Source organism: Prinia subflava, chromosome 21 (genome assembly GCF_021018805.1).
Source record: "Prinia subflava isolate CZ2003 ecotype Zambia chromosome 21, Cam_Psub_1.2, whole genome shotgun sequence".
Lineage (NCBI taxonomy): Eukaryota > Metazoa > Chordata > Aves > Passeriformes > Cisticolidae > Prinia > Prinia subflava.
The window spans coordinates 2,002,763-2,024,880 of record NC_086267.1 but is presented as its reverse complement, the minus strand read 5'-3'; the positions used below and the strand labels follow the sequence as shown (position 1 = coordinate 2,024,880).

The window sequence follows — 22,118 nt, the reverse complement described above, 5'->3', positions numbered from 1 at the left end:
TTGCTGTTTTGCTCTGACTTTGGGGACTTCATGGCAGCCAGGTTCCCAGCCACCTTTCTCTGGCCACATTCAGGACCCTCTGTCATCCTCCTCTGTTGACTCCACATCCCTGGGAGACAGGGACTGCCTGTTCTCTTGTGTGAGGAAATCCTGCCAGTCCACCAGTGCTTCTGGATGAGGGGCACAGTTCCTAGGAGCAGCAGTGCATCCATCACCTACTCAAGTGCAAACCCACCTGCACCAGTGTGTGGCTGCTCCAGTCCTCAGCTACAAAACTGCAGACAAGGGGCAGGACAAAAGTTTGGAAATGGTCTCATGATCACTTTGAAATGTGCTCTTGGAAACTTGGCTGTGGCCCCTGGAAAAGCAGGCTCTGGGCAGTGGGGTAGGAGCAGAACTTTTCCTGAGGTCCAAAACCCAGTGTACAGGTGGGCTTTACCTCCTGGCAAAGGGAGCTGGGAGCTGGGGAAGAGCAAATGGACTGTGCTGAGGCTGGATAAGGCACAGCCAGAGGGGGTGGGGGAGGAGGAAAGACCTAAGAGAGGGGCACAGAAGAGGGAAGAAGTTCCCATCTCCAGTGACCTCAAGGCTTAGAGAAGCAACATGAGTTTTGTAAGTGCTGCCTTCTTTAGAGCCTTTCCTGAGGGGTGGTGAAAAGCCTGCTCACATCCCGAGTCTGTGTCTCCCTGTTTGTTCAGACCTTGCTGATCTCTCCACCCTGATCTCCTGCCCGTACTCCTTCCAGAAGTTCAACGCCTGACTCTGGACTGATCTTTCTGACAACAGATTTGTGTTTCCTCTGCAGGATCTGAGCGAGCTGAACTCCACCACAGTGAAGAGCCCCACCAACACCGTGGCAGTGCAGAACCTCAAGGCTGGCACCATCTACGTGTTCCAGGTGCGGGCGCGCACCGTGGCCGGCTACGGCCGCTACAGTGGGAAGATGTATTTCCAGACCATGACTGAAGGTGAGCTGCAGCTGCCTCTGTAAAGCTGATTCAGGGTCTGGAGAGGTGTGGAGATAGATAGACGTGCAGCTGGTCCCTTTGCTGTCTGTCCCTTAAAGGGTGGGTTGATAAATCCCCTTCAAGATCTGCAGAGCAGCCTGGTGATACAGTCTTACATGAGCCTGGGGTGTAATGAGCTCTATGAAGATGTGTCAGGTCCTGAGGGCTGACCTGCAACCTCCCAGAGTGGCTTAAAAATATTTGCAAGGCTCTTCAGGTGTGTTTTGTAAAGCAAAGATGTTAATAAATGAGAAAATAACAAACAATACAGAAACAAAACCGAAGCTGTGCTCAGGCACAGGAAAGCTCTTAAACCTGGCTAAGGCACCCCAAAAAGCCCTGAGCACCTCTGTGCTCCTTCTGAAGTACTTGATGTTTTAAGAGCGCTTTTGGCTTGCTGCCCAGTAGAAACTAGCTGAACTTCAGAACAGCTACAGAGACCAACAGGTGCCTTTGTCCTGGCACTGGGCCAATTACAGTGAGAGAAACACAGAAAGTTCTGGTGTTTCTCCTTAAAAGTAGGGGTGAAACTGGAACCCCTTCTCCTTATTTGGAAACATTTGCTTGGGTGTGGAAATGCACTGCTACAGCCTGGGTGCTTGTTCCGTGCAGGGGAGGCCCCAATTTCTGCCCAGCTTTTCTGTTGTGGGGTTGTGTCTGCTCAGCTGGATGTACAGGAAGCAAAATTTATGTTTTCTACCTGCACAGCTGCTGATGACAAACACAGAGCCATGTCTTAATTTTCTAAATTTGTGCTGCTAAATAAAACAGGCCAAGCCAGTTTTGTGGCCTCGAGGCTGAGGACAAGGCACAGCACGCTTCCACAGGACTAAAACTTCTTCCCAAAAGGAATAGCTCCATCCAACCTTCCTGCAGGGACACATCCCCCAACCAGAGGGGAGTCCTAACTGTCCCAGACCGAAATGATGCCAAGAATCAAACAGGGCCCGTGTTTAGGGCTGTCCTCTTGCTTCCATGACCTTGTGAGGGATGGCACATCCCACAGTAACCTGCTCCCTTTTTTCCAGCCGAGTACCAGACCAGCGTGCAGGAGAAGCTGCCGCTCATCATCGGCTCCTCGGCGGCAGGGCTGGTGTTCCTCATCGCCGTGGTGGTGATTGGCATCGTGTGCAGCAGGTAGGGCAGCCTGAGACACCCCCAGGGCAATGGGGACAGGGCGGTGGCACGGGGAGGGGACAGAGGTGGCCCCTTGCAAAAGGGTCTGTGGGTCCGACCCGCGATGCCGCAATCGTCCCAGAGGGAGAGGTCTCGCCAGAGACAGCCTGCCAGGGGTCTGGGGCAGTCCTGCAGCTGCTGGGCAGCCTCAGCAAGGCGCAGCCTGTGGCTGCAGGGGATCAGCTCTCAGCAGGGATTCCAGCTCTGCCTGGCAAGGTGAGCCCAGGCTGACGCAGGGACAGAGAGGCAGGAGTGCTGTGTGGTGGTTCCACAGGGTAGGCTTTATTATCCAGCACCCTGCAAAGGGGGCCAGGGATGACAGCTCCCTGCTGAGCTGGGCAGAAGCTGGGGAATTTATGGGGAAAAGTGAGGGTGGTACCAAAGGGGAAAGACCAATGGGTTAGAGAGAATCTCCATGGGAATATCAGAGCGTGATGGGATCTCACCATGACCACGGAGAACAGCCTCAACTACGGCTTCCCTCTCCCGGGGAGGCTCGGGATGAGCTGATCCCATTCCACTCAGGGGACCTCCCTCCAGGGCAGAGGCTGGGCAGGCCCCTCTGCCTGCACAGCCCCTGGGCACAGCCCCGGCCCTGAGGGGCCCATGCTGTGCTCAGGTCTCCCTTCCCTTCCAGAAGACGGGGCTTCGAGCGCGCCGACTCGGAGTACACGGACAAGCTGCAGCACTACACCAGCGGCCACAGTACGTACAGGGGCCTGCCTGCTGCAGGGTGTGTGTGGGCAGGGCAGCTCCAGATCCCCCCAGAGCCCCAGCCCTGCCCTGCTCCAGAGCTCTGTGACAGCTCCTGAAGTGTCACCGTCTCCTGTGCCGCAGCCTCTGCCACCACACCGTGTCTGGCTCCTCCAGCTCCTGAGCTTTGCCCATCTCCTGGGCAGCAGTGAGGCCCCTTCCCTCACCTACCCCTGTCCTGCAGAGTGCTGTCCCCCTGCAGGGACCCACAGACCTTTACTGGAGCCCATCCCGGTGCTCCCAGATTCCCAGAAGATATATGATATATCTATAAATAAGTATGTGATACGGTACCTGACATGCCCTCTCTTGTAGCCTCCCTCTTCCAACATTCCTGTGGAAGTGACTCCCTCACATGCAGCATTCCTGCTCAGCCTCACTGCACACCCTGCCTCACCCCAGAGCATCCTTCTTCCCCCATCCCTGCCAGTGTCCAAGGCCAGGTTGGACAGGGCTTGGAGCAGCCTGGGATAGTGGCAGATGTCCCTGCCATGGCAGGGGATGGAATGAGATGAGGTCATTTAAGATTCTTTTCAATCCAAACAATTCCATGACTCTATGATTAACCCCTGCCTTCATGTCCCTGAAATTCCTTTCTCCCCCCTCACTAGAGGCCTGTTGCTCCAATCTTGCCTTATTCCAGTTCCAGTTGTGATTTTCCTCATGTTCTACTTGCAGCTTCAGGATTTCTGCCCTTTTAATACCTTGTTCCTGTACAAATCCAGGCCTTGCTCAGAGCATGGAAAACACCAGTAGTGTTTCCACTCAGGACTCATTGTTGCTCCTGCTTTTACCTGGGAGACATGTCCCAAAAGTGAGAGCTGCAGCCCTGTGCCCCAGCAGCCTGTGCTGGCTGCCTCGCTATCACTTACCAGGAAAAATGACACTTTTCAGGAGACATTATGTAAATGCAGCTCTCAGTTGTTTGTCAGGCTGGGCTGCAAACACACATTCACACGTTCTCCCGGGGCCTGGTGTGGGATGTGACAGCTCCAGGCTGGGATGGGTTTCATCTCTGTTCCTGCACCGTTTGGAGCAGGCCTGGGGGCACAGGATGCAGCAGAGCTGGTACAGCCTGGGGTGTCTTTTAGCCCCTTCCTCACCCAACTCGTGTGGCCAGGGCTCAGTCCCTGCTCAGTGCCCAGCAGGGATTGCTGTGCACACACTGCAGCAAATTGCCAGGGCTCAGGGAGCCTGTGGGCACTACAGAACCCCCTGAACACAACCAGCATCCTGGAGCTGGGAGTCACAGTCCCAGCTGTGTGGGGCTCCTTTTTCAGGGAGCTGGGAGCTCTGCTCCCCAAGTAGCCCATTTTGGAGTGAGCCAGGGGCCAGATCATGAGTACAAAAGGGGAGAAGCACAGGTAGGAGCTGTCCCTCAGTACAGGTGGCTGGGATGTGGCAGCAGCAGTCCGGCCTCACCTTGGCCTCTGCCTTTCCCATGGCGTGTCACTGTGTCCCCTGCTCAGCCTAGCAAGAGGAACCTGTCCTGTGTGATTTTCCTAGTGTGTCCCACTGCTTCTCTTGGGGCTCCCAGGAGGGAACCCAGCCTTGGGCAGGGTGCCAGTCAGGAGAACAGGGCAGACTGGACAGGCCCTGCTGCTTGCACAGCTCCTGGAAGGGTCACAGATCCCCCACGGAGGAGTCTGTCTGCAGTTTGTAGTCCAGGCTCACGATGTAGCTCCCCACTGCCCCAACACTGACCTGTGGGCCAGTGTTTATTGAAATCAGCTTTAACAGTCCTATGAAACACAGCTCTGCATGTTCTACAAACTGTTTCTCTCTGTCTGCTTCATGCCTTGATTATGCAACTTGCTGAGGTAAAAAGACATCACTCAAACAGTTTTCTCTTTTCCTTGATGCCAACCATTCCAGTTACATCTGTCTGACTCTCTCCCTCACCTTTACACAGTGACTCCGGGGATGAAGATTTATATCGACCCTTTCACCTACGAAGATCCCAATGAGGCTGTCAGGGAATTTGCAAAAGAAATCGATATCTCTTGTGTCAAAATTGAGCAGGTGATTGGGGCAGGTAGGTGACCTGGGAATGGCTGGCACAGCCTCAGCAGCACAGGCTCCTTCATGGTGCCAGGATTTGGGAGGGTTTACCCTGATGCCACTGGGACTGTTGCCACTAAGATTTACTCAGCCCCAGGGTGGGCTAGAGGGAGCAGGGGAGACCAGTGTGGGAGGAGCAAGACCATCAGTGCCCATGTGCATAAAATCCCATCTGAGCTTCTCTCAGAGGAGTGCAGCTGGAGGGGTGAGGAGGGAGGGAACACGGATCAGGGGCGGGTGCTCAGCTCAGGGACGGGCAGGGCAGGCACAGCGGGGGCCAGGGGTCCCTCGGGGGGCACTGCAGAGGTGGGGGAGGTTCACAGGCCCTGCCTTGTGTTCACAGGGGAGTTTGGTGAGGTGTGCAGTGGGCATCTGAAGCTTCCAGGCAAAAGAGAGATCTTTGTGGCCATCAAGACCCTCAAGTCTGGCTACACGGAGAAGCAGAGGCGGGACTTCCTGAGCGAGGCCAGCATCATGGGGCAGTTCGACCACCCCAACGTCATCCACCTGGAGGGGGTGGTCACCAAGAGCTCTCCAGTCATGATCATCACTGAGTTCATGGAGAATGGCTCCCTGGACTCCTTCCTGCGGGTATGAGATCTGGGATGTGCAGCTTTAGAGGCCGTGCTAGCACAGAGGGGATTTGGGGGCAAGGTTCTCTTTCCAGTGGCCTTTCCTGGTGTCCCCTGGCACAGGGGCAGCTGCTGCAGAGTCCAGAGTCTGTGTTTTGGGAACAGAGCTGGGGCTGACAGCACCAGGGCTGTCATTTCCTATGTGTTTGTCCACTCATCCTGCCTGCCCACAGGAGCACATCCACACTGACCCATGGGCACCCATGGAGGCACAGCCCAACACAGCTTTAACCCAGAGGACTCCACCTCCAGCTGCTCTGTCTAAACATCTCTAGTTCTGGGTTTGAAGTGGGTGATTGGCTCTGTTGAAGGGAAGTAACCTGGTCAACAGGAACAGATTGTCCCTTCTGAGCTCTCCTGTGCAGGGTGAGGGCATTTTGGGGTGGCAGCAGCTGCCGTAGTGGTGCCCTTGTGGGATGTGTGAGGTGACTCCCAACCCCTGTGAGCTGGGAGGGACTGCACTCATGGCATATCCTGCTGTGGGTGTGGAAAGAGCCTCCTGGCTTTTGCCTGGCCACAAAGGGGCTGCAAATCTGCTCCTGTTATCGTTAGGATTTAGGACAGCAAAATAACGATACGAGACTCCGAGCCTTCATGGGAGGGCATATAGTGAAGGTTTATTAGAAACACACTCTTTTTATACAATACAGCACTTGGGTGCATTGGATATGATTGATCATTTAGAGCCTACACCTCTTTGTAAACCTCTTTGCCAGTAAACAAGTTAGAAAAACACCACCTGCTAACGGTTTGTCACCTTCCAAGGATTGTTTGGGTTCCTCCTTATGATTTCCCAGACCAGGGTGGTAAAGCCATGTACTTCAAGCTAGTGCCCAAAGCTTGCACAGCTCTTATTTGACCACTGCCAGCTCCCACATGCTGTCCCCTCTGTGTGCCCCCCAGCAAAACGACGGGCAGTTCACGGTGATCCAGCTGGTGGGGATGCTGCGGGGCATCGCCGCGGGCATGAAGTACCTGGCGGACATGAACTACGTGCACCGGGACCTGGCCGCCCGCAACATCCTGGTCAACAGCAACCTGGTGTGCAAGGTGTCCGACTTCGGCCTCTCCCGCTTCCTGGAGGACGACACCTCCGACCCCACCTACACCAGCGCTCTGGTAAGGCTGCTCCTCCCGCCCAGGGAGGGCAGGGGGGTGAGGGAAGGCGTTGGTTTCTTGTCTTCTTCTCTCCGTGGCGGAGCCGGGATTAACACGCGGGAGTCGCGGTTCGGTGTTGGGACTCGGTGTTTATTAATTCTTATCCATAGTGCACCCTCACAAGTTGTGAGCTCTAGAGAATGGAGGTAAAATGGAGCTCCTCTCTATCTCTACAAGGTCTTTTCAAGGACAATCCATCCTTGGTGAAATGCCACCTGAATTATTTTTACTTTAAACCAAATAACTAACCACTTGAAGTCCACAATGTGGACTTTAGTAACCAATTACAGAAAACCACCCAAACCCATGAAGAGGAAGGTGAAAAAAGAACAACTAACCTCCACTCTAAAGTCTCCGTCTTTCCCCATGTATATTACTGTATACTAAAATCCTAAATCCTCAGTTTTTCACCCTGTTTTATCACACAATACCATTCAAACTACACACCCACAACCCCAGTGCTCAATTTCGGAAGCCTGTTCCATGGCCCCAAGTCAAACGTAGTGCTTGCTTGAGGGTCAGTGCTTTTTAGCACAGAAACCCTGAAATTTTCAGCTTCCAGAATTCCAACAGGCAGGAGTAGGAGAGAGAAAGGGGGGACCTCACCCTTGACAGCAGGGAGCACTTTTTCAGGGTGTCAGCACTGGAAAGGTCCCAGATGAGAAAGACCAATGAAATAAACTGACGAAGATTTTCCCTTGCAAGGTCCTGTCATTCCTGTGGATAGTTGAGCCTTCCTCCAAACATGTCTGCAAACACACACGTGTCCCTGAAAAGCCCTTGGCTGGGATCATGCTCTGCACCCTCCCCGTGTGATTCACCTGGGATCCTTTGAGATGAGATGCTGCCCTGAGTGTTTTGTTGCCGGGGCAGGAAGTCTGGGTTTTTTACCATCACTGTCCAGTCATGCTGCCCTGCTGTGCTTCCTCATATCCTCTCACTGGCTTAGCCCCAGGAAGGACAGACTGAAGTGTAGGAAGTGTGGGTGGGTGCCAGATACTAGCTACTCATCTTCCAGAGAGTATCCAAATTAAACAGAAAAACACTCCTAAAAATGACTTCATGTTCATGTAACAGGAACACCTTGGTGCCACACACGCAAGTGCCACCAAGAACTCAAGGCTCGTGCCAGGCTGGTGACCCAGGTCCAGAGGATTATTTGGTGCCCCAGGACCAGAGGATTGTTTGGTTTTGCTCAGTGAGAGCTCAGCCAGGAGTTCTCATAAACACCAGACAGAAATGCTCTGTACAGTGCATTGTGATCAATGCCCACAATAGGAGTTCTTGGAAATCAATGTTGATAGAGCTGGGGCACGACCTGCAGGAAATCACCTCTCCTGGGTCTTTTGAAGCTGGCAGTGATGAGATGCCTGGCATAGCTCTTAGTAAATTTTATCAGCAGCTGAATACCTAACAAACACCCAAAAAAGTGTTGGTTTATTCTTATCCGTGTAGCTTCAGACATCAGCTCGTCCATCTTACACAGCCATCAATGGTTTTTACAAACACTAATAACATTTATTTTTCACAGCGTGTTACTTACAGCCAATTAAATTTCCCTTTGTTTACTGAATACACATGGTGTTTACTGCTGTTCTCTATCCCTGGTTTTGTGCCTGTAGCTTTTCTCTCTAATAATAAATTCATCATCCCAAATTTATTCTCCTTGAACTGTGGGCACTGCAGCAGGACATTTATTATCTGTAATGGCAGATTATGTTCACCTACTGTATCAGAAGCATCTTCCTCTGCAAAATGGTTTTACAATCATTCTCCCAGTGACCTTGTGTCCATGGGTGGGCAGAAGCCACAAGCTCTGGCCTGGGAGTTTCATGCTGGACCTTAGGAAAGTCCTCAGAGTGGTGAAGCTCCAGGTCTGACCCCACAGAGATGGGAGGTCTCACTGAAGTGAGTTCCTAAAAGAATCCTCCAAAGTCTCATTTCTACTTCAGGACTTCCTTTTAGCCATTTTTAAAGTCCACTTTTTGCCAGGAGTTCTGTCAAGAGTCTTTCTGATGGAGAGGACATCCTGTTTGGTATGGGTTGCTTCATCTTCCTCTCTTGTGGAAAACAATATTTTGTCTGAGGTTTGTGGCTGCCAGAAGATTAAGGAACATTATCTTTTTTCATTATTCTGGCATGTACTGGGGCTGAGTACTATGAAGTCCTGGGAGACCCTTAATAAGACACGGCAGTTGTTCATTGACAAAATATAATAGTTTTTAATCTTCTCACAGCCACAAAACACAGACATTTCTGCTCGTTTTTTTCAGCACAGGGGAAGATTTTCCCTTCTGAAGGTCCCTTGAGCAAATGGCTCAAGCCCAAAGCACCTACTAGAAAATCAGAAGGCAGGAAGGGCTTAAGCAGAGCCTCCAATCCCTGTGTCCCATTTGTGTTTGCCACTCCTGTGCTTAACTCCTCAGTGGGAGTGGAGACCCCTGATTTCTCCAGAGCTGGGTGACAGAGACCCCAGTGCCCACCCAGTCCATCCCATTTCCCACCAGTGACCCTCCATCCCACGCTGAAGGATCAGAACCTGCTGGATCAGCTGGATATCCACAGACTGACAGGGACTCCAGCCTAGAACTGGTGTATTGCTGACTTCAAAGAGTGGAAGCTGTAGAAGGCTGAAGAGGAATGTGTTCTAATTCCCTTTATTCTGCTCTGGAGGTAGCCAGGTGACAGCAGAAGGATGGAGTGAGATCAGTTTGGGTTTTTTACATTCCTGGCCATTCACTTTCTACCAAAGACCCTCTTAGCACCTTGGGCATTCTGCCATGCTGAGGATCACTGGAGCAGGAGGCAGGGGGAAGGAGCTGGCCTTGGTTAAGGTCATGAAGAGGGGACAGCTCTAAGTGACCTTCAGGGCAGTAATGAAGAGACAGAGCCAAACTCTTTGGCACCAGATGATACAATAAGGGGTCATAGACAAAAACATGGCTGGGGACGTCCAAGGTGAACAACAGGAGAAGCTCCTTGCTCAGGAGGGTGTTGGGACAGGTCACAGATGGGGAGAATGACATCATTGAAGGCTTCCAGCATGGCTGGACAATCCACACCCACCCTGAGGGACAGACAGCCCTGTGCTCCCTTCCTCCTGGGATTTTACCAGAATATCACAGACAAATACTGTGGACACTGCCATTTTTCAGTTGCCCCTGCCCTCTCTGTTCCCATCCTGTGTCCCTCCTGCAGGGGGGGAAGATCCCGATCCGATGGACGGCGCCCGAGGCCATCCAGTACCGCAAGTTCACCTCTGCCAGCGACGTGTGGAGCTACGGCATCGTCATGTGGGAGGTGATGTCCTACGGAGAGAGGCCCTACTGGGACATGACCAACCAAGATGTGAGTTCTTGGGGAACCAGGGGCAGAAACCCTGCAACAGGGAGCAGTGCAAGGCCAGAACGTGGCCACAGCCTGTCCCAGCACGTCCAGAGCTCTCCCTGTTGTGGCAGATGTGTCCAAAGTCAACACCTTTGGAAGCAGTAATGGGGATAATTTGGGGTTTATTCTGGCCCCATGGTGCTGCTGGGGCAGAGGCTGGGGATGGCACAGCACCCACTGCACGGGGTTAAGGGGAGCACCCCAGGGGTGTTGGCAGGAGCTGAGAAAGGGGAGGAGCAGGCGGGTGGAAAAGGAGATGTCCCTGAGCTGAGAGCCCCTGGAGCAGAGCTTCATCTGCTGGGATCACTCCAGGAAAGGCTCTTACAAAGCCACACAACGGCTTGGCTTGGAAGGGATCTTTAAAGATCATCTCCTTCCAACCCCCTGCCGTGGTCAAGGACATCTTCTGCTAGATTGTCATTAGATCTCCCCTGGGGAGCTTGGACTGTGGTCTGTAAGAAGCCAAGTAACTCAGACACAGCCAAAAACCAAACCCAGGAGGTACTTCAGAACATGCTCAATTTTAAACGTTTCATTCCTCTGCTCTAATTCAGGTCAGTTACTTGCACTCCTTGCTCCCAGGGACCCAGCAGTTTCCTGCAAGGATGGCCCCTGGCTGCAGTCCTTGTCCTCAGCACAGCAATGCCATTTCCATTCTCCCTGGTCCTCATGGGTGGTACTGGGGGCTCAAAGCCCACCTGGCTGGTGGCAGTGAGTGCTGTGAGGCTGCTGCACCTCCATGTGTGTGTCAGAAGGGCTCTTTTAACTCTGTCTCTCAGAACAGCTGCCCTTCCTCACCTCATGAACACTCAGGATATAAGGCCAAGGTCCTGGGTGGACCTAGGGGACACAGAAAGCCCATCCTGGCTCTTGCAGTATCTGCCTGGCCTCTGGTGTGTCTCAGAGCAGCCTCTGGGGAGTCCCTTTTAAGCCTTCAGACATGCACTTCCATCTCCACCACCCTGCAGGCTCCTAAGGCCTTGCCTTACAGGGGGAGAGTGAGACCAAATTCCAGCCTGACTCCCATCCCTTCTCCCATCCCTTCGGCACATCAGACCTTTTCCATCAACAGATCTCCATCCATGCCACATCAGGGTTTTCCAGAGCAGGGCTATTCCCTCCCTAATGCCTGGTGGGAAATTTATTAATGTGAATTCCCAAGCCTGGAGCAGGTGGATGATGCCTTAGAACCTTTGGCTGTTCACAGCCTTGCCCCAGCCTCTGCCACGCCAGGAAAACGTTTTCATCAGTTCGTGGAGGCAGGGGGATGGACTTGGGTCTGCCTTTCTCAGCAAGGACAACTCCCTTCCTGCTAAGCCATCATTGTCACCTCAGTTTCAAGCACGTCCTGCACCAGCTGTTCCTGTACCTTCCCTGTCCTTTGTCCCTCTCCTGGAGCCCTTCCCTGGCTGGTTTCTCCTGCCGCAGCCGCCGTGCCGGGGCTGGCAGAGCCGTGCCTGTCCCCTGGCACCTCCCGCTGTTCCTGGCTGTCCCCAGCCCCTGCTCCCCCTTCCCCTGCCCCAGAAGCTGTCAGCACTTAAGCACAGCTGGTCCCGCTGTGGAGGAGCGTGGCAGATATTGAGGGCAGATTACCCCCGTGACCCTGGGGTGTGAGCGCCTGGGGCGGCCGCGGCGAGAGCACACGGAGAGAGCCGGGGCTGCTCTGGGATGTGGCTGATGGCAGCCCTGGCTGGGAGCAGGGATGAGTGCCTGGTGCTTGCGTGGTGCTGGTGCCCACCCTGCACCTCCCCTGCCACTGTCCTGGGCAGGCCTGACAGCCAGGGAGCCGGGCTGGGGCTCAGCAGCCCTCGGGAGGATCCCTGAGCTGCACAAAGCACCTCAGTGGCCATGGAATCCGTGAGGCTGGAAAAGGCTCTGAGATCGTTGAGTCCAGCCATCAGCACAGCACTGTTCACCCTAAACACAGCCCCAGGTGCCACATCCACACACCTTCTGAAGCCTCCCAGGGATGAAGACTCCACCACTTCCCTGCACAGCCTGTTTCAAAGCTTGACAACCCTTTCCATGAAGAAATTTTTCCCTACCATCCAACCTAAACTTTCCCTGGTGCAACTTGAGGCCATTTACTCTAGTCTTGTCTCTTATTACCTGGGAGAAGAGACCAGCTCTCCCCAGTTCCACTCTCCTGTCAGTGATTTGTAAAGGAATTACCTTTGGTCAGACCTACACAGGCCCCATGGGGCCACCACCATGTCCAGGCAGGGCAGCAGAGCTGGGGGAGGACTCTTCCATCTGGCAAATCTTGGCAGCAGCAGTGCCAGCCCCGTGTCTCAGGTCAGCCTGGCCAGCACCTCCCAATCCATTCCCTGCCTGGAGCCACAGACCATCTCAAACCCTGCCAGATGCCCCACCTCACACTCGGGATTGTTTGGCATGGATCAGCCCTTCCCTGCTTCTCTCCCATTCCCAGTATCCTTAATTTTCTCTGTGTAGTCTCCCTACTCAACAATATGTCCACCACCATGAATATATCTAGACTCCCCCAGGATGGGGCCACAGCCCTAGGGAATCCCAGCAGGAAGATCTCTGTCCTTGGAATTGTGCAAGACATGGCTGGACAAAGCCATGGCAGCCTTGATCCCATGGTGAGAATAGCCAGAGACACTGAGGTTCTTCCTCGGGATCCCTGAGGGAGGTTCTGTCACTCTTCCTTCCCTTTTCCATTATTCCCATGGAGAGTTGGTCATTTCGAGATCTGCTCCTGATTTCTGCAGTGTCCTCAGTTCCAGTTTTTGTCCTTTTGGGTTTTGTTGCCTAAGCCCATCTCTGGTGCTCAAGGCTCCTTCTGCTCCTCCTTCAGTGCCTGTGCACGGCCAAGGAGGCTGGAGAATGCCTGCACGTGCCTCTGTCAGAGGAACAGATGTCCCTGGAAGAAGTGGAGCAGCCTCATTCTCGTTTGTCACCCAGGGGAGGATGGAGGGCTGCAGGGTGGCAGGGAGGTGGAGTTCCCCTTGAAGAAGATCCTCCAGCCCTTGCTCCAGTGGATATTGCAAGACCAGACATTTCCCCAGGTTATGTGGGGCAGTAAGGAGAGACCAAAGCCTTTAGGATGAGGCTGGAGCTGCAATGTGGCTTTGGCAAGGTGTGCTGCAGCTCTCCTGTGCACACTGCAACCAAGTTCTCCCTGGCCTGGCTCTGCTGGCCGGGGTCTGAGTCCTCCCCATGGTGTTTTGCACTTGCACAGGCCTGCAGGAAGATCCATCTGTTTGTACTGATGAGCACACGCAGGCCATGGCACAACCCTGTCACCTGGATGAGCTGGTTTGTGTCAGGAGCACAGAACACCACGGGAGGATGGAAAACACAAGGACAGGCTCCCTGTCTGTGACTCACCCCCTTCTCTGGATGGGGATGTTTTCCCGGCAAGCTGCTGTGCCGTGTCCAAGGGAAGCTTGATCCCTTCTCTCCTCCTGCCCTGCCTGGAGCTGTGAGATCACACGTCCTGTCAGGGCAGCAGGGATGCTCCTCTCCCCAGATCAGGACACAGCTCGTGACAATCTGCCAGCCAGGCTGGATGGCTGAGCAAAGCTGGTGTCACCTCACACCTCACCTGACCTGCTGAGGGCCAGAAGTTCCAGTGTGAGGTGGGGAGGCAGCAGTGAGTACAGGCTGCAGGATCAGTCGTGTCATTCACCCTCAGGATGCAAGAAAAGGCACATTGTGAATTAAATAGGGGTTTTGTACTGGTTTGAAAGCAAAACCAGTGAGACTCCAAGTCAGAAATACAATTTAGTAGAGAGAGAACAAACAACAAGAAAGATAAAAATAAAATAAGACAAATGCAATAGTACAAAGGACCACTGACAGAGAATGCAAACCTGACACCCTGTTGGTCAGGCTGTTGGAAGCAGCCCGCAGTGAGTCCTCCCAGAGTGACAGATGTGGCTCTGTTGGAGCAGAGATGATCCTCAAGAAAGGGTCCAGCCATCCTCTGGGAATCCAGTGGGAACGGCTCCCTTGGTGTTTGGGATTGCTGTTTTATCCCATGGAAAGGCTTTGGCTCCTCCCGCTGGGTGGAGCATCTCCCAATGGGATGAGGTGATGTTCTCAGTCCTGTGAGAGGCCTTCAATGGCCCATTCACAGGGGATGTCCCTCGGAGGAGGATGGGTGGGGCAAGAGATAAGGAGGCCCTGCCTTATCTGGTGTTATCAGGTGTCCATTAACAGAAGGCATCGCCTTCTTCCCCCCCTAAAGCTACAAGAGATAAGGAACAATATTTCCCAACCGACTTCAACAGATGAAAATAGAATACACATTTTTGGTTACATTTTTCAACCCAGGACAGTTTTTTATCCCAGCTGTACTGATCACCTTCTGTTCCTGCAGGTGATCAATGCCATCGAGCAGGACTATCGGCTGCCACCACCCATGGACTGCCCCAATGCCCTCCACCAGCTGATGCTCGACTGTTGGCAGAAGGATCGGAACCACAGGCCCAAATTTGGACAAATTGTCAACACCTTGGATAAAATGATCCGAAACCCGAACAGCCTGAAAGCCATGGCACCTCTCTCCTCTGGGTATATGTCTCTGTCCTCCTCTTGTCCTTTGGCTCCTCTGAGCAGGGCTGGTGTCCTCTGGGTGCTGGTGGCACCGTCCCTGCACCTCTCAGGAGCTGCTTTAGAGCTTGGCCTGTGTTTGATCTTTTATAGGGAGAGCATTAAAAGATTATAGAATCACAAGCTGGGGTGGAAGAGGCCTTAAAGCCCATCTGATTCCACCCCCTGCCGTGGGCAGGAACACCTCCCACCATCCCAGGCTGCTCCAAGCCCCATCCCAGCTGGCCTTGGACACTGCCAGGCTTGGGGCATCCACAGAGTAGGGATACAGGGGTCAAGGTCCCTCTGCTTGGGCAGCTCTGGTGAGCACAGGTAGCTCTTGGACAGTGCACTCACATCTTGGTTTTGTGCTCATGGGGATGCTGGGGCAGTGGGATTGTTCTGGAATTCCAGTCCCACTGCACTGGAAGCAGATAAAGCCCTGTGAGGCAGCCCTGGAGTTTCCCTGGGCTTTCCCTGGTGGGTGGCAGCAGTTTGTGGGAGGCACAGCTCCTGTGTGAGAATGAGCTTCCTCCCCACGTGCAGGCAGGATTTAAAGCTGCATCCCATCCTCTCTGATGGCTCCTGCCTCTCCTGCATGAACTGATCCAGAAGGGCTTCCCTGATGCTCTGCACAGCCCTTCCCTTGGCAGAACAGTGATTTCTGGGTGGAATTCCACAACACAGGGCAGTGCCCGCGCTGTGAGTGATGCTGACCCAGTGCCTGCAGCTGCTGGAAGGTGCAGGGAAGGTCGTGCTTGCAGCTCTTGGTGTGTCATTGCCCATTTCTGTGTTTCAGGATGAACCTCCCCCTCCTTGACCGCACAATCCCAGATTACACCAGCTTCAACACTGTGGATGAGTGGCTGGATGCCATCAAGATGAGCCAGTACAAGGAGAGCTTTGCCAGTGCTGGTTTCACCACCTTTGATGTAGTATCTCAGATGACTGTAGAGTAAGTGCCCAGGCTTTGAGTCCCAAAGCACAAGGGAAAGTCCCAGCAGTTTTGCAACAACTGGCATTGAATTAGATTTTATTTTCATATGATGTAGTTTTGTGGAATTGTTGCTTTGAGGAGCTACTTTTAATCTGTTCAGTCTGCAGACCATGTGTGTGTCACTCTGCACCTGCAGAATTCCTCTCCCCACCACCACTCTGTGAAAATGAACACCCCCACCAAGGGTGTCCAAACCCCTACGTGGAACAAACAGGGATTTCAGGCTGGCATCAGACAATTCTCCAGAGCACTTCTGAACCCTGCAGTCCTCTTGGATGGCTGGAGACAAGCGTGGTGCAAAGTTCTGCCCAAGCAAGGCAGAATCACTGAGCGGTTGCAGTTGAAAGGGACCACTGGAGGTCACCCAGTCCAACCTTCCTGCTCAAGCAGGATCTTCTAGAGCTCCTCACTCAGGATTATGTCTGTGGAAAGAGATTTCACACCCTCTCTGGGAAGCCTGTTCCACCCACACAGTAAAGTTCTTCCTCATGTTCATGTGGATCTTTCTTGGCATTGATTCCTTCCATTGCCTCTCATCAAGCAAAGCCTGGCCCCAGCCCCTGCCACGTCCCCTCACACCCCCCAATAAGATCCCCTTGTGGGGGGTGGTTTCAAGTTTGTGCTGCATCCACTAAAAATGTCCTGCATAAATCTACATGAATCATCCTGCAGTGACAAATTCTTAGCAGGCTCTTCAGAGAAATCAGGCAGCTGCAATCCCACTTCTGGTGGGTTTTGAAATCCCTTGGGGCTGGCTGGGAGTTTGATTCCTCTGCTGAAAGATTTGTGGCTGGCTGCAGGTATCTGTAGAAACCCTCAGAAGGGGCCAAGCATTAGAGCTGTCTGTAAGGGCTGCAGTGTCTCTGAGCCTGGTGGCCAGGGAGGTTTTTTGGATTTGGTGCTTAAATCCAGATCTTAAATCTACCAGTGAGTCAGAATCCATTCACTCAAACAGCCCCTGTGACCTCTGGCTGTTTGTTCTTATTTGCTGCTGGGAAGTTCCCATGGCAGTTCTGTTTGGGGACATCTGTGGTGCAATCCCAAGGCCCTGAGGGTGATTTTGGCACAGTGTTGGCTGTGTTTATACAACAGAAAGAGAGAGAGGACTCAGGTTCAGGACTCTGAGGGTGCTGCAGGTAGGTAGAAAGTGCAAAGATTGGACAATAAGCAAGAGAAAGTGAAAGAGCAGGGGTTTCACAGGGTTTGCATCTGTTTGTTGCATTCACGGAAGAAATCTGTGGATACTTCAGCTCCCTATGTACCATTGTCATGGACTCATAGAATCAGGGAATCACAGAATGGTTTGGGGGTTGAAAGGGACCTTAAAGACAATTTTAAATACCATCTGTGATCTTGTTCTGCTGTGAGAAAACATCCCCTGATATTTGTGTTTGTCTCCTTTCCTCCCAAAGGGACATTCTGCGAGTCGGGGTCACTTTAGCAGGACACCAGAAGAAAATTCTGAACAGTATCCAGGTGATGAGAGCACAGATGAACCAAATCCAGTCTGTGGAGGTTTGATAGCTGCCTGTCCTCCCACTCCTTCTCCTCGAGGCCCTGCTCCCCTTTGCCCCTGTATGTCCAAGCTCCAGTTCCTGAGTGTTCTGCATGGACCAGAGGATCAGGCAGCAGGAGGGAACACCCTGTCCTCAACAATGAGAAGTCACCAAGAGCTTCTAGAATTTAAGCAATGGAAAAAGGGAACAAAAAAAAGGACAACTATTTTGAAAAAAAAAAAAAACGGACTACAAAATATTTTTAAATAATAATAAAGCAATTGCATTCTTGAAAAGGGCTCCAAGACCAATGGGAGTCTCCAAAGGAAGAGAAGAGAGCAGCTTCATGTTTCCTCTTGCACAAGGCTGCTGCAGCTGGAGCCAGGCACCTCTGGAGCAGTGGGACTTCTCCAGGAAGAGGAATGCAAGGAAAGGCCACGAGAAGCACATCCCCTCCTCCCGTGGGCTCTGGAACGCCGGGAGCCAGGCCCTTCCCTGAGCCCCTGGGAGGAGATCAAAGGGGAGAGCTGAAGCTCTTTGGTGCTGTGGAACCAAGTGCATCTCAGAAACTGATGGACTTCTTCAAAAGCTGAAGACTTTTTTTTAAAAAAAAACAAAACAAAACAAAAGAAAACAAAACAAAAACACAACAAATAAACTAAGACTAGAGGAGGCTGTTTCCGACAAATGAGAAGGAATCTGTAACGCCTGGGGGGGTGGGGATGGGGAGAACCAATCCTTTTTACATCTCTTATTTTCTCTTGTCATGGAACAGTTTTTGTGAGTGACAGTTTTCCTAAGGGTCCGTCCATCCACCCTCCAATGGCATCGTGTCTCATACATATCATTGCTCAAGACTTTTAGTGATATCCTTTCTAGATGCCAATGATCTTTTCCCAGAAGACTTCCCAAGTACAGTATGTAGTAGTTTTTGATTACAAATGCTGACGTGTACCTTTATTTTTTCGGTTGTCATTGTTGGGAGATTTGTCCTTTTACATTGTTTTGTTAACACCGGTTCGTGAGTTTGGGGTTGGAAATTTTCGGTTGGTTGGGGGTTTGGTTGTTTGGGTTTTTTTTAACGAGAAAGAAATGACATCTCCAAGCATCATATCATCCAAGAACTTAAATCCCTTCCCTGTGGAAGGAAAAATTGCAGCTTATTGACCATATGCCAGGAGAAAAAGGTTTTTTATATGCACATTTCCTCCCGTTTGCTTATTTGTTCTTTCCAATTGGTCGTGGCACGACAGATGCTTGTGGCTGTTGGGGTTCCAGGTGTTTGCCAAGGTGAAATGGCCACCAGCTCAACTTGGGGGTGAGCAGCATCAGGGGGGTGGTTGGGAGGAGAAGGTGGGAGGGTGGGTGGGTTTTGTGAGGGATTGATGACTCCACAGCTGGCTTCAGAGCCCTTGGGAAATGTCTGGCTGCTGAGGAAGGCATTGGATCGGTGCAAGGGAAAGGCAGGGCCAGCCCAGTCCTCTCAGAGGAGCTCGTGGCACAGCACTTTGAGTGGGGCTGTGTTATCTCCAGGCAGGGATGGATGGATGGGTCCCTGCAGTGCCAGGCTGTGCAGGTGGGCTCTGTGCCTTGGGGACCCTGTCCCTTCCTTGGGTGATGCAGCTTCAGGCTCAGCCCCTCACGTCAGGACAGCAAAAACTCCAATCCCAGCTCTCTGGAGGCCAAACGCTGTGGTTGAAGCTGAATGATCAGTCAATGAGTTTATAAATAACTGGAATGAATTCTCCAGTTGCTGACCAGGTCTTTGGGATGTGTGAATGCCACCAGCCGAGCGCAGGGAGGTGCAGATGAGGGGCAGGTTGTTCTCCCTGCCCAACACCACCTGGCATCCCTTGAAGCATTCCACACATGGCATTTTCTCACCCATCCCCTGGTCGTGGCCTCAGGACTGGTGTTTATGAGCCCTTGTCTGCCACTGCCATGTCATTCCTGGGCTCCTCCTCTTGTTTTTGGCAGCGAGGAGTGTTGAAGGCACGTTCACTGGGAGCTGCCTGGCTCTGTTTTCCAGGAGCTGAATCCAAGAGGAAGTGTGTCTGCTGTGGATGAAAATCCCAAGCTGTCTAGACCTCTGTGGCCAGACATCATCTCCCCAGACTGCTTGTAAAATACGAGGCCATTTATTAAATACTTCTAGCATTTTCTACTGCCAGACCAGATCCAACAACAAAGCCCTTTGCAAGTGGCACCAGAGCAGTCCCTACAAGCGAGACTTCTCTCCTGAGCTCTTGCCCTGCCCCAGGGTTTGGTGCTCCAGCAGCAGGGGCTTTCAGTGGAGGAATTGTCCCTCCAGTCCCTGTTCATCCAAAATCTCCAGTGCAGTTTGTGTTTGCACCCAGCCCAGCCCTGGGTTTGCAGCTCTGGGCATGCCTGTGGTGATGGGAACGTGGCAGGAGGAGTGTGCTGGGTGCCAGGGTCCTGTCCTGAGCTCAGTGCCCACAGGGCATCCCCTGTGACAGCCCCAGCATCTCCCTGCGTGGCTGGCAGGTGGCACAGAGTGGTGTGGAGCGAGGGGCAGGGGCTGTAGGCACGGGGTGTGCAGGTGGCACAACTAAATCCTGGTTTCGCTGTGTATCCAAAGGGATGCTTGCAATGCCTTTGCACCCAAAAAGAGCTTGCTCCTGGTCAGGTGATGGGCTCAGCTTTGAAAGGACATCAGAAATCACTGGGGTTGGCTAAACCACAGGAGCTGTTTGCAGAGGGCACACAGGGAAGCCAGGAGCTCCCAGGGGTGGTGTGGGAGCCTCCCCTGGTGTGCCTGTTCCCCGTCGTGGTCGCTGTGCTTTGACAAGGAGCAGCTGTCACTGTGTCCCCAAGGCCTGTGGGGCTGTCTGGTGGCAGTGCAGGGTGAGGGCAGGACGCTGCTGTGCCAGCCACAGCCAGCAGTGGCCTCGTGCCCCAGAGCTCTGCCAGGAGAGCTCTGCCTACAAAACTCACCAGCAGATTCCCGAGGGGCAGCCATGTGGAAGGAACACAGGGTGCCCCTCACTTGTCCTCCCCAGACAATCCCTGACTGTTCTCTGCCACCCCCTACATTCCTGCAGACGCTAAGGAGGAGCAATGCCCATGCCCAGCATCCCTTCAGAGCCACCCAGGCCGTGGAAGGGCACTTCAGGTCTTCTTCATTTGGAGACGTTTTGTCTCAATGCACTGAATCTCCTTGCTGGCTGCTTCAGACACATCTACCTGCTAGACCCAGCCCACTGTGAAGGACAGGTCCCGGTGCCACAGCCCCCAGAGCTGTGGCAGCCATCTGCAGGACAGAGAAAGCACATCCTTGTCTCCTTCTGACCAAAAATCACGTGGTGGTGGTACTAAAAGTAACACCTTCCCATCTGTTTATACCAGACATGGCTGTGACATCTGTGTTTGGCTGTGTAGGACTAATGGAGAGCTGGACTAAAATAGACACGGTGCAGAAAACATTGCAGTTTTCTGCATCCCTCAGCTCTCCTGGGAGCACGAGGAACCAAGTTCCTGTCAAGTGCTTTGGTTGTAAACGCCTCTGGCACATGCTGCAGAGCGAGGGCAGAAGCTCTGGAGTGACAATAACATATTTATTTCATGGGTCTCCAATGTACTGCTATGAGATGGGAGTCTAATGGAGAGCTCAGCGTGTTCCAAGGGGAAAAGGGGAAAAGGCACTTGCTAACATTGACACTGTGAAATGCTGTTGTGCATGTGCATGTGTGCATGTGTGGGTACTTAACAAAAATCATCACGTGGAGATTTTCAGGCAGCTTGTTGCAATTTTCACATCTCCCCTCTGCCTTTCAAGCTACCTCCCAGCCCTTCCTTTCTCCCATTCCCATCTCCTGCTGAGGGCCAGCCTGTGGCTGGCATTCAATGGGAATGCTGAGCAGCTTGGAAGTTCTGTTATTTGGACAGTGATCAGTTCAATTCTTGCAGGGCATCACAGGGCAGAGCACGGGAAGCAAAGTATATGTGGACAGGAAGAAGTTAAAATACATTTTATGGGTCATTCCCAGCTGTTGCCACCGGGCCATCTGCTGGAATTACAGCCCAGGGATGTGAAGGAGAAAGGAAAAGCAAACCTGTAAGATGCAGCACACAAGAGGAATCACTTGTCCTAGTGGCTGTGGAGACACAGAACAGGATCTGCTCTCCTCCCCAGTAAACCCTCAGAGCTGCTTTTCATGTATTAGTGGAGATCTGGGCTTTTCAGCAGCTGAGGAGCTTCTCCTCTCCGTAACATCCTCACTGCTGAGCAGTATCTTCCAAAGGCAGCAATTCATGCTTGGGGCTTCCTCGTGAGCCAGGTGAACGTGGCTGTCCCAGGGCTTCCCACTGCTGCAGGGGTCCTGTAGGGCTTAAATCTCTTCCTAAGCAAGAATTTCTCAACTTCCATCTTCACTTTTGCTTAGGGACAGAGCCCATCAGCCTCTGGGTAGGGCTGTAGGGCTCTGATCCCAGTGGGGACTGGGACCCACCCCAGGGCTCCACTGCATTGTGAGCAGGGCCAGAGTGAGGGACTCTGTGCAGGGCAGGGCCTGGGGACGCAGCAGAGCTTCATCCTTGTGAGCTCTGCCTGGCAAGATCAGAGCTGGCCCCTGTTAGCCCTTTCCCCAAAACATCCTGCTCTCCTCACTGCCTGCTTGAGCACTGCCTAGAGCAGCTCCCTCCTGAGCTGGGCTGAGCTGAGCTGAGCTGGGCTGGGCTGAGCTGAGCTGAGCTGAGCTGGGCTGAGCTGAGCTGAGCTGGGCTGAGCTGGGCTGAGCTGAGCTGAGCTGAGCTGAGCTGAGCTGAGCTGAGCTGAGCTGAGCTGAGCTGGGCTGAGCTGAGCTGGGCTGAGCTGAGCTGGGCTGAGCTGAGCTGAGCTGGGCTGAGCTGAGCTGAGCTGAGCTGGGCTGGG

The 22,118-nt window shown here is 53.0% G+C and overlaps 1 protein-coding gene across 2 annotated transcripts in view; it reads left to right on the top strand.

Moving 5' to 3' along the window:
- The window catches only part of EPHB2 (EPH receptor B2), a 128,855-nt gene extending 110,425 nt beyond the window's left edge, over positions 1-18,430 (top strand). Inside the window, exons 7-16 of one of the 2 annotated variants that reach the window (XM_063417064.1) lie at positions 806-968; positions 2,036-2,144; positions 2,824-2,888; positions 4,849-4,971; positions 5,341-5,588; positions 6,533-6,748; positions 9,986-10,135; positions 14,523-14,716; positions 15,534-15,689; positions 17,144-18,430. In XM_063417064.1, coding sequence (XP_063273134.1) covers positions 806-968; positions 2,036-2,144; positions 2,824-2,888; positions 4,849-4,971; positions 5,341-5,588; positions 6,533-6,748; positions 9,986-10,135; positions 14,523-14,716; positions 15,534-15,689; positions 17,144-17,252 — 1,533 coding nt within the window. In that variant the 3' untranslated portion in view covers positions 17,253-18,430. Of the gene's footprint in view, positions 1-805; positions 969-2,035; positions 2,145-2,820; positions 2,889-4,848; positions 4,972-5,340; positions 5,589-6,532; positions 6,749-9,985; positions 10,136-14,522; positions 14,717-15,533; positions 15,690-17,143 lie in introns of both variants that reach the window. The other variant, XM_063417063.1, reaches the window with a different exon arrangement.
- The last annotated feature ends 3,688 nt before the right edge of the window (positions 18,431-22,118 follow it).